The following is an 11040-nucleotide window of genomic DNA, read 5'->3' on the forward strand; positions in this document are numbered from 1 at the left end:
TACCTCCCAGCTCCCCCCACACTCCCTCCCAATACCCCCCCACCCCCTCCCAGTACCTCCCAGCTCCCCCACACTCCCTCCCAATACCCCCCACCCCCTCCCAGTACCTCCCAGTTCCCCCACCCCCCTCCCAGTACCCCCTCCAGTCCCAGTCCCCCCCAGTCTCCCGCAGCCCCCCCATACCCCCTCCCAATCCCCCCAGCTCCCCCTAACCCCTTCCCAGTACCCCCCACTCCACACCACAATGGCCCGGGGCCGCTTACTGGGAGGCTGCCGCCTGGTTACTGGGAGCACTGGCGCTGCTACAGACCCTCTACCTCCGAGCCCTCCCCCCTCCTCGCTCCCCCCTTACCCCCCCCAGACGCCCCTTCATCCCCCCCTTACCCAGGGGGGTTCTAGATGCTTCCGGAACCTTCCGTATCTACCGGGATATTTTAGGGTCCCCCCCAAACTGGGACCCCCCCGAACTGGTCTTGGCCACCCATGGGACCCCTGGGCGGGTGGCGGGGGCGTTGGGGGGGTTTTTGGGGGGGGTTTTGGGAGGGACCCCTCTCCGTAGCCGTTTTCGGGGTCCCTAGGGATGCTTTGGGGGGGCTCTTAGGGATTTTGGGGGGTCCCTGTCGGGGGTTGAGGGGTCGTTTGAGGTTACACGTGGTGATGGGGGCGGCTGAGACCCCCCCAAACCCTCCCCACCCCTTCAAATCCAAACCCCCCCCCCCAAATTTGGGGAGATGTCGGGGGGCTCTGAGGCGCTTGGAGGTCGCCGACCCCCCCAGTTATGATTTGGGGGTGCCCTACCCTGGGAACCTGCTGAGGAACGTGGCCTGGGATGGGGCAGACCAAGTGCAATTTGGGGGGGGTCCTAAATTTGGGGGGTCCCCTAAAGGGTCTTTAAAAGGGGGGGGTCCCAGCCCCCCTCAAATTAAGGGGGGGGGTCTCTACGTCCTATTGCTGGATGCGGATGTGGTGCCCAGCCGGGGGCTGCGCCAGGGGTTCCTGGAGATGCTGAGGGAGGGGGGACCCCAAATTTGGGGGGGGGGGAAAGGAAAAGGGGACCCCCAGCGTGGGAATGGGGTTCAAGGGGATTTGGGGGTGGGGGTGGTGGGACCCTCGGGTGGTCGTGGGGTGGTTGGGGAGGTGGGAGGGGGGGAATGGGGGGCTCCAAGGTGGGGGGTGAGCTCGGGGATCACGGGGGCATTTGGGGTTTCAAGGGGGTGGGGGACCCCGAATCTATGGGGGTCCCCAACTCCTTGGAGGACCCCAAGAATTTGAGGGACCCCAAGAACTTGAGGGACCCCAATGCCCTGGGAGACCCCAATGTCCTGAGGGACCCCAAGACCCTGAGGGACCCCCAGACCCTGAGGGACCCCAATGCCCTGGGAGACCCCAATGTCCTGAGGGACCCCAAGACTTTGGAGCACCCCAATGCCCTGGGAGACCCCAACGTCCTGAGGGACCCCAAGACCCTGAGGGACCCCAACCCCTTGGGGCACCCCAATATCCTGGAGCACCCCAACACCCTGAGAGACCCCAACACCCTGGAGCACCCCAAGACCTTGAAGGACCCCAAGACCTTGAGGGACCCCAACCCCTTGGAGCACCCCAATGCCCTGGAGCACCCCAAGACCTTGAAGGACCCCAACACCTTGAAGGACCCCAATACCCTGGAGCACCCCAAGACCTTGAAGAACCCCAAGACCCTGAGAGACCCCAACCCCTTGGAGCACCCCAACCCCTTGGAGAACCCCAAGACCTTGAGAGACCCCAACCCCTTGGAGCACCCCAATGCCCTGGAGCACCCCAAGACCTTGGAGAACCCCAACACCCTGGAGCACCCCAACACCTTGAAGGACCCCAAGACCTTGAAGGACCCCAATGCCCTGAGGGACCCCAACCCTTTGGAGCACCCCAACGCCTTGGAGAACCCCAAGACCTTGAAGGACCCCAATGCCCTGAGGGACCCCAACCCCTTGGAGCACCCCAACCCCTTGGAGAACCTCAAGACCCTGAGAGACCCCAACACCCTGAGAGACCCCAACACCCTGGAGCACCCCAATGACCTGAGAGACCCCAACCCCTTGGAGCACCCCAACCCCTTGGAGCACCCCAATGCCCTGGAGCACCCCAGTGCCCTGGAGCACCCCAACACCTTGGAGAACCCCAAGACCCTGAGAGACCCCAACCCCTTGGAGCACCCCAATGCCCTGGAGCACCCCAAGACCTTGAGAGACCCTAACCCCTTGGATCATCCCAACCCCTTGGATCACCCCAAACCCTTGGAGAACCTCAAGACCATGAGAGACCCCAACCCCTTGGAGCACCCCAATGACCTGAGAGACCCCAACCCCTTGGAGCACCCCAATGACCTGAGAGACCCCAACCCCTTGGGGCACCCCAATGACCTGAGAGACCCCAACCCCTTGGATCACCCCAACCCCTTGGATCACCCCAACCCCTTGGATCCCCCCATCTCCATGGGTGCCCCCCACCCTCCCGTGGTGTTCGTGCTGCCGGCGTCCGAGGTGCGGGCGGGGACGCGGGTGCCGGGCACCAAGCGGGAGCTGCTGGAGCTGTGGGGCAGGGGGGACGCCCGACCCTTCTACGGGACCCTCTGCCCCCAGTGCCAGGCGCCCACGGGCTACGGGCGCTGGCGGGTGCTGCCCCCCACGCCTGGCCTGCGGGTTGCGTACGAGGTGCCCTGGAGGGACCCCTGGGAACCCTTCTACGTGGCGCCGGCGCGGCGCAGGGGGGTGGCACCCCTGGGGGATGGTGAGGGGGTACCCCTCGGGGGGAGGGGGGCACCCCTGGAGGGTGGGGGGCCACCCATGGGTGCTGGTGGGGGGGTGCCGCCCTTCGATGAGCGCTTCCTCCAGTACGGCTTCAACCGCATCAGCCAGGTGAGGAGGGGGGTGGGGGGGTCCTGGGGGGGGTTTGGGTGGGGTGGGGGGCGTGGGGTGGGTGCTGTGGGGTGGGGGGCTTGGGGTGGGGGGCATGGGAAGGGTGCGGTGGGTGCTGTGGGGTGGGGGGGCTTTGGGTGGGGTGGGGGGCTTGGGGTGGGTCCTGGGGGGTGGGGGGCATGGGGTGGGGTGGGGTGGGTGTTGTGGGGTGGGGGGCTTGGGGTGGGGTGGGTGCTGGGGGGTGGGAGGGGTTTGGGTGGGGTGGGAGGGCATGGGGTGGGTGGGGTGGGTGCTGTGGGGTGGGGGGCGTGGGGTGGAGTGGGTCCTGGGGGGTGGGAGGGGTTTGGGTGGGGTGGGAGGGCATGGAGTGGGTGGGGTGGGTGCTATGGGGTGGGGGGCTTGGGGGGGGGTGGGCGGCTTGGAGTGGGGTGGGCGGCTTGGAGTGGGGTGGGTCCTAGGGGGGTGGGGGGCTTTGGGTGGGGTGGGGGGCGTGGGGTGGGGTGGGTGCTGTGGGGTGCTGTGGAGTGGGGGGGCTTGGGGTGGGGTGGGTCCTGTGGGGTGGGGGGCTTGGGGTGGGGTGGGGGGCGTGGGGTGGGGTGGGGTGGGTGCTGTGGGGTGGGGGGCTTGGGGTGGGTCCTAGGGGGGTGGGGGGCATGGGGTGGGGGGCTTGGGGTGTGTGGGGTGGGGGGCTTGGGGTGGGGGGCATGGGGTGGGTGGGGTGGGTGCTGTGGGGTGGGGGGCTTGGGGTGGGGGGGCATGGGGTGGGTGGGGTGGGGTGGGTGCTGTGGGGTGGGGGGCGTGGGGTGGGGTGGGTGCTGTGGGGTGGGAGGGGTTTGGGTGGGGTGGGGGACATGGGGTGGGTGCTGTGGGGTGGGGGGGCTTTGCGTGGGGTGGGGGGCATGGGGTCTGGGCTGGGGTGGGTGCTGTGGGGTGGGGGGCTTGGGGTGGGTCCTAGGGGGGTGGGGTGGGTGCTGTGGGGTGGGGGGCTTGGGGTGGGGGGGCTTGGGGTGAGTGCTGGGGGTTGGGGTGGGTGCTGTGGGACACGGGTGGGTGCTGGGGGGTCTGGGGGGATCTGTGGGACACGGGTGGGGTCTGTGGGATACAGGTGGGTGCTGGGGGGTCTGGGGGGGTCTATGGGACACCAGTGGGGTCTGTGGGATACCAGTGGGTGCTGAGGGGTCTGTGGGACACGGGTGGGTGCTGGGGGTCTGTGAGGCCATGGGTGGGGTCTGTGGGGTCTGTGGGACATGGGTGGGTGCTGGGGGGTCTGTGAGACACAGGTGGGGTCCGTGGGAGACGGGTGGGTGCTGGGGGGTCTGTGGGACACCAGTGGGGTCTGTGGGACACGGGTGGGGTCTGTGGGACACGGGTGGGGTCTGTGGGACACGGGTGGGTGCTGGGGGGTCTGTGGGACACAGGTGGGGTCTGTGGGACATGGGTGGGTGCTGGGGGGTCTGTGGGACACGGGTGGGTGCTGGGGGGTCTGGGGGGGTCTTTGGGACACAGGTGGGGTCTGTGGGAGACGGGTGGGTGCTGGGGGGTCTGGGGGGACACGGGTGGGTGCTGGGGGGTCTGTGGGACACGGGTGGGGTCTGTGGGACACGGGTGGGTGCTGGGGGGTCTGTGGGACACCAGTGGGGTCTGGGAGGACACGGGTGGATGCTGGGGGGTCTGTGGGACACGGGTGGGTGCTGGGGGGTCTGGGGGGGTCTATGGGACACAGGTGGGGTCTATGGGATACCAGTGGGTGCTGGGGGGTCTGTGGGACACGGGTGAGTGCTGGGGGGTCTGTGGGTGCCCCGGGTGCCCCCAGGTGACCCCGTGTCCCCCTGTGTGTCCCCCCCCCAGGCGTGTGAGCTGCACGTGGCCGGGTTCCGCTTCGCCGTGCTGGACGGGGCCTTCGTGGCCCACGGGGGGTTCAAGGGGCCGGGCGGGTTCCACGGGGGGCGTGAGGCCGAACTGGGCCGGAACCGGCGGCTCTACCGGAGCTTCCGCAGGGAGCTGGAGCGGCGCTACCCCGGCTCCCCGCGGCGCTGCTGACACCCACAGCCCGGACTGGGGGGCCCATGGCCCATACTGGAGGTCCCATGGTCCGTACTGGGGTCCCACAGCCCATACTGGGGTTCCACAGCCCGGACTGGGGGCCCCATGGCCCAAACTGGGAGCCCTATGGTCCATACTGGGGGTCCCATGGTCCATACTGGGAGCTCCACAGCCCATACTGGAGTTCCACAGCCCATACTGGGAGCCCCATGGCCCATACTGGGGTTCCACAGCCCAGACTGGGGGCCCCATGGCCCAAACTGGGAGCCCTATGGCCCATACTGGGAGCCCCATGGTCCGTACTGGGAGCCCTATGGTCCATACTGGGAGCCCCATGGCCCATACTGGGAGCCCCGTGGTCTGTACTGGGTGCCCCATGGCCCATACTGTGAGCCCCATGGCCCATACTGGGAGTCCCACAGCCTGGACTGGGTGCCCCATGGCCCATACTGGGAGTCCCACAGCCCATACTGGGAGCCCCATGGTCTGTACTGCGGGCCCACAGCCTGGACTGGGGGTCCCATGGCCCATACTGGGAGCCACATGGCCGGACACTGGGATCCTCAAAACCTGGATACCGGGATCCTCACGCCTGGACACTGGGAGCCCAAAAACCTGCATACTGGGATCCCAACACCTGGACACTGGGATCCTCAACACCTGGATACTGGGATCCCCACACCTGGATACTGGGATCCCAGCACCTAGATACTGGGAGCCCAACACCTGGACACTGGGAGCCCAAACACTTGGATACTGGGATCCCAATACCTGGACACTGGGATCCTCAACACCTGGATACTGGGATCCCAACACCTGGATACTGGGATCTCAGCACCTGGATACTGGGATCCCCAACACCTGGACACTGGGATCCCCACACCTGGATACTGGGATCCCAGACACCTGGATAGTGGGATCCCAACACTTGGACACTGGGATCCCCACACCTGGATACTGGGATCCCAGCACCTAGATACTGGGAGCCCAACACCTCGATACTGGGATCCCCAATACCTGGATACTGGGATCCCAGCACCTAGATACTGGGAGCCCAAACACTTGGATACTGGGATCCCAGCACCTGGACACTGGGATCCTCAACACCTGGACACTGGGATCCCCACAGCTGGACACTGGGATCCCAACACCTGGATACTGGGATCCCCACACCTGGATAGTGGGATCCCCACACCTGGATACTGGGATCCCCACAGCTGGATACTGGGATCCCCAGTGCATGTGACGTCATTTGGGGGGGGGTGTCCCTGTGGTTGCCATGGTGACGTCAGGGCTGTCAGCCCCCAGTACAGCCCAGTACAGCCCAGTACAGCGTCCAATCAGGGGAGTGGGAAGGAATAAACCACTGGGAACGAGACGCCTGGGTGACGTCACGCCGCCTGGTGATGTAATAGTGCAATGAGTGACGTCATCAACACGGGGAGGGGGGGTTGGACCAGGGGGCGGGGCTATGCAAAGCAGGGAGGGGGTGAGACCGGAGGGTGGGCGGGGCTAAGGGGCTGATCAGGGTGGGGCTGGCCAATGAAATAGCCGCATGGAGCAGGGGGGCGGGGCTAAGGGGTTGATCAGGGTGGGGCTGGCCAATGAAATAGCCGCATGGAGCAGGGGGGCGGGGCTAAGGGGCTGATCAGGGTGGGCTGGCCAATGAAATAGCCGCATGGAGCAGGGGGGCGGGGGCTAAATAGGGGGCGTGGCCATGCAAATGAGGCTGCGCGCAAAGGCTGATGGGCGCCGTGTCGATGGCGCCAGAAAAGAGCTATTCCCAGAGCGGGAGCGCCATGAATAGTGAACCTCATCAAGCTCACGGCGACCCACCCCCTCCCCTTCCTCACACCCCACCTCATCTCCCCTCCCCACTCCCCACCTCTCCCCTCCCTTTACCCCACCCCTTCCCCTCACCCCACCTCCATTACACCCCCTTCACCCTCCCACATCCCTCCCATAATCCCCTTTGCACTTCATTTACATAACCACGCCCCCCCTCCGTGGTGGCTTCAACTTCCGCCGCGGCCTAGTCACTTCCGGTCCGCCATGGCGGAGCGGGACGAGCGGCGCTTCGTGGAGCTGCCGCGGACTCGGTGAAGCTGATGGGGGAGAGCGCCGGGCTGGAGCTCAGCGACGAGGTGGCGGCTTTATTAGCCGAGGACGTGTGTTACCGGCTGCGGGAGGCCACGCAGGTACGGCTGGGATGGGGGGGGGGAGTGTGACGTCACGGCGCGGGAAGTGACGTCACGGCGCGGGTAGTGACGTCATGGCGGTGGGGGGGGTTGTTTACACAGAACAGTTCCCAGTTCATGAAACACACCCGGCGGCGGAAACTCACCGTGGAGGATTTTAACCGGGCGCTGCGGTGGAGTAATGTGGAGGTGGGATTGGGGGGACTGGGAGGACTGGGAGGGGGACTGGGAGGGGACTGGGAGGACTGGGAGGGGACTGAGGGGGGGACTGGGAGCACTGGGAGCGCTGGGAGGGGGACTGGGAGCACTGGGAGGGGGACTGGGAGGACTGGGAAGGGGACTGGGAGGATTGGAAAGGGACTGGGAGGACTGGGAGGACTGGGAGGGGACTGGGAGCACTGGGAGGGCACTGGGAGGGCCTGAGGGGGGACTGGGAGCACTGGGAGGGGACTGAGGGGGACTGGGAGCACTGGGAGGGCACTGGAGGGGACTGAGGGGGGACTGGGAGCACTGGGAGGGCACTGGGAGGGGACTGAGGGGGGACTGGGAGCACTGGGAGGGCACTGGGAGGGGACTGAGGGGGGACTGGGAGCACTGGGAAGGGGACTGGGAGCAGTGGGAGGGGACTGGGAGCACTGGGAGGGAGACTGGGAGCACTGGGAGGGAGACTGGGAGCACTGGGAGGGGACTGGGAGGACTGGGGGAGGGACTGAGGGGGGATTGGGAGGGACTGGGAGGGGGACTGGGAGCACTGGGAGGGCACTGGGAGGGACTGAGGGGGGACTGGGAGCACTGGGAGGGCACTGGGAGGGGACTGAGGGGGGACTGGGAGCACTGGGAGGGGGGCTGGGAGCACTGGGAGGAGCTGGGAGGGGATTGGGAGCACTGGAAGGGGACTGAGGGGGGACTGGGAGCACTGGGAGGGGACTGGGAGGGGACTGGGAGCACTGGGAGGGAGCTGGGAGGGGATTGGGAGCACTGGAAGGGGACTGAGGGGGGACTGGGAGCACTGGGAGGGCACTGGGAGGGGACTGGGAGCACTGGGAGGGGACTGGGAGCACTGGGAGGGGACTGGGAGGGGACTGGGGGCACTGGGAGGGGGGCTAGGGTACTGGGAGGGGGACTGTGAGGACTGGGGAGGGGACTGTGAGGACTGGGAGGGACTGTGAGGACTGGGAGGGGGACTGGGAGCACTGGGAGGGGGACTGGGAGCACTGGGAGGGGGACTGGGAGCACTGGGAGGGGACTTGGGGCACTGGGAGGGGGACTGGGAGGACTGGGAGGGGGACTGGGAGCACTGGGAAGGGACTGGGTGGGGACTGGGAGGGGACTGGGAGCACTGGGAGGGGACTGAGGGGGGACTGGGAACACTGGGAGCACTGGGAGGGGGACTGGGAGCACTGGGAGGGGACTGGGGGCACTGGGAGGGGACTGGGAGCACTGGGAGGGGGACTGGGAGCGCTGGGAAGGGACTGGGAGGACTGGGAAGGGACTGGGAGCACTGGGAGGGGGACTGGGAAGGGGACTGGGAGCACTGGGAGGGGGGCTAGGGTACTGGGAGGGGACTGGGAGCACTGGGAGGGGGACTGTGAGGACTGGGAGGGGACTGGGAGGGGGGTTGGGGTACTGGGAGGGGATTGGGATGGAGGCTGGGAGCACTGGGAGGGGACTGGGAGGGGGACTGGGAGCACTGGGAGGGGACTGGGAGCGCTGGGAGGGGACTGGGAGGGGGCTGGGAGGACTGGAGGGGCACTGGGAGGGGGACTGGGAGCACTGGGATGGGACTAGGATGGGGGTTGGGTGTATTCGGGGGGGGGGGGGGGTGCTTAGGGCACCCCAGGGGGGGTCAGGGTGCCCTGGGGGGCTTCAGGGGGGCGTCAGTGGGGTTCAGGGGGGGTCAGGGTGCCTTGGGGGGGGTTCAGAGGGGGTCAGGGTGCCCTTGGGGGGTTTGGGGGGGCTCAGGGGGGGTCCCAACCCCTGTCCCCCCCCCAGGCCGTGTGTGATTACGGCTCCCAGAACAGCTCAGGGTGCCCCGGGGTGGGGTCAGTGGGGTTCAGGGGGGGTCAGGGTGCCCTGGGGGGGGTCAGGGGGGCTCAGGGTACCCTGGGAGGTTTTCGGGGGGGGCTCAGGGGGGGTCCCAACCCCTGTCCCCCCCCCAGGCCGTGTGTGATTACGGCTCCCAGAACAGGCTCAGGGTGCCCCGGGGTGGGGTCAGTGGGGTTCAGGGGGGGTCAGGGTGCCCTGGGGGGGGTCAGGGGGGCTCAGGGTACCCTGGGAGGTTTTCGGGGGGGCTCAGGGGGGGTCCCAACCCCTGTCCCCCCCCAGGCCGTGTGTGGTTATGGCTCCCAGGACAGGCTCAGGGTGCCCCGGGGTGGGGTTAGTGGGGTTTAGGGGGGGTCAGGGTGCCCTGGGGGGGTTCAGGGGGGGTCAGGGTGCCCTGGGGGGGTTTGGGGGGGGGTCCTAACCCCCTGTCCCCCCCCAGGCCGTGTGTGGTTATGGGTCCCAAGACAGGCTCAGGGGGGGTCAGGGTGCCCCAGGGGGGGTCAGTGGGGGTCAGGATGCCCAGGGTGGGGTCAGGGGGGGTCAGGGTGCCCTGGGATGGTTTGGGGGGGCTCAGGGGGGGTCCCAACCCCTGTCCCCCCCCCCCAGGCCGTGTGTGGTTACGGCTCCCAGGACAGGGTCAGGGGGGTATCAGGGTGCCCGGGGGGGGTCAGGGGGGCTCAGGGTGCCCTGGGAGGGTTAGTGGGGTTCAGGGGGGGGTCAGGGTGCCCTGGGGGGGTTCAGGGGGGGTCAGGGTGCCCTTGGGGGGTTTGGGGGTGCTCAGGGGGGGTCCCAACCCCTGTCCCCCCCCCAGGCCGTGTGTGGTTACGGCTCCCAGGACAGGCTCAGGGTGCCCCGGGGTGGGGTTAGTGGGGTTCAGGGGGGGTCAGGGTGCCTTGGGGGGGTTCAGAGGGGTTCAGGGTGCCCTGGGGGGGTTCAGGGTGCCCTGGGGGGGGTCAGGGTGCCCTGGGATGGTTTGGGGGGGGTCCCAACCCCTGTCCCCCCCCAGGCCGTGTGTGGTTACGGCTCCCAGGACAGGCTCAGGGTGCCCCGGGGTGGGGTCAGTGGGGTTTAGGGGGGGTCAGGGTGCCCTGGGAGGGTTTGGGGGGCTCAGGGGGGCTCAGGGTGCCCTGGGATGGTTTGGGGTGCTCAGGGGGGGTCCCAACCCCTGTCCCCCCCCCAGGCCGTGTGTGGTTACGGCTCCCAGGACAGGGTCAGGGTGCCCCGGGGTGGGGTTAGTGGGGTTCAGGGGGGTTCAGGGTGCCCTGGGGGGGGTCAGGGGGGCTCAGGGTGCCCTGGGGAGGGTTTGGGGGGGCTCAGGGGGGGGTCCCAATCCCTGTCCCCCCCCCAGGCCGTGTGTGGTTACGGCTCCCAGGACAGGGTCAGGGTGCCCCGGGGGGGTTCAGGGTGCCCTGGGGGGGGTCAGGGTGCCCTGGGGGGGGCTCAGGGGGGGTCAGGGTGCCTTGGGGGGGCTCAGGGGGGGTCAGGGTGCCTTGGGAGGGTTTGGGGGGGGTCCTAACCCCTGTCCCCCCCCCAGGCCGTGTGTGGTTACGGCTCCCAGGACAGGCTCAGGGGGGCTCAGGGTGCCCTGGGGGGGGTCAGGGTGCCCCGGGGTGGGTCAGGGTGCCCTGGGAGGGTTTGGGGGAGCTCAGGGGGGGTCAGGGTGCCCTGGGGGGGTTTGGGGGGGGTCCTAACCCCTGTCCCTCCCCCAGGCTGTGTGTGGTTACGGCTCCCAGGACAGGGTCAGGGGTGGTCAGGGTGCCCCAGGGTGGGGTCAGGGGGGGTCAGGGTGCCCTGGGGGGGTTCAGAAGGGGTCAGGGTGCCCTGGGGGGGCTCAGGGGGGGTCCCAACCCCTGTCCCCC

General features: G+C 68.2%; 1 protein-coding gene across 1 annotated transcript; it reads left to right on the forward strand.

Moving 5' to 3' along the window:
* The first annotated feature begins 1222 nt into the window (after positions 1-1222).
* B4GAT1 (beta-1,4-glucuronyltransferase 1) lies at positions 1223-6340 on the forward strand. The gene is made up of 3 exons (XM_084280833.1): positions 1223-2750; positions 2811-2897; positions 4746-6340. The coding sequence occupies exons 1-3, from the start codon at positions 1233-1235 to the stop codon at positions 4935-4937; spliced, it is 1797 nt and encodes a 598-aa protein (XP_084136959.1). The 5' UTR covers positions 1223-1232; the 3' UTR covers positions 4938-6340.
* The last annotated feature ends 4700 nt before the right edge of the window (positions 6341-11040 follow it).

Source organism: Gallinula chloropus, assembly GCF_964237585.1.
Source record: "Gallinula chloropus genome assembly, contig: HAP1_SCAFFOLD_420, whole genome shotgun sequence".
Classification (NCBI taxonomy): Eukaryota; Metazoa; Chordata; class Aves; order Gruiformes; family Rallidae; genus Gallinula; species Gallinula chloropus.

Coding starts and splice junctions, on each gene's coding strand:
- B4GAT1 (XM_084280833.1), top strand. CDS start 1,233: ATGGGGGTCCCCAACTCCTTGGAGGACCCCAAGAATTTGAGGGACCCC. Junction 2,751..2,810: donor CGCCGGCGCGGCGCAGGGGG/GTGGCACCCCTG, acceptor GCACCCCTGGAG/GGTGGGGGGCCACCCATGGG. Junction 2,898..4,745: donor GCTTCAACCGCATCAGCCAG/GTGAGGAGGGGG, acceptor TCCCCCCCCCAG/GCGTGTGAGCTGCACGTGGC.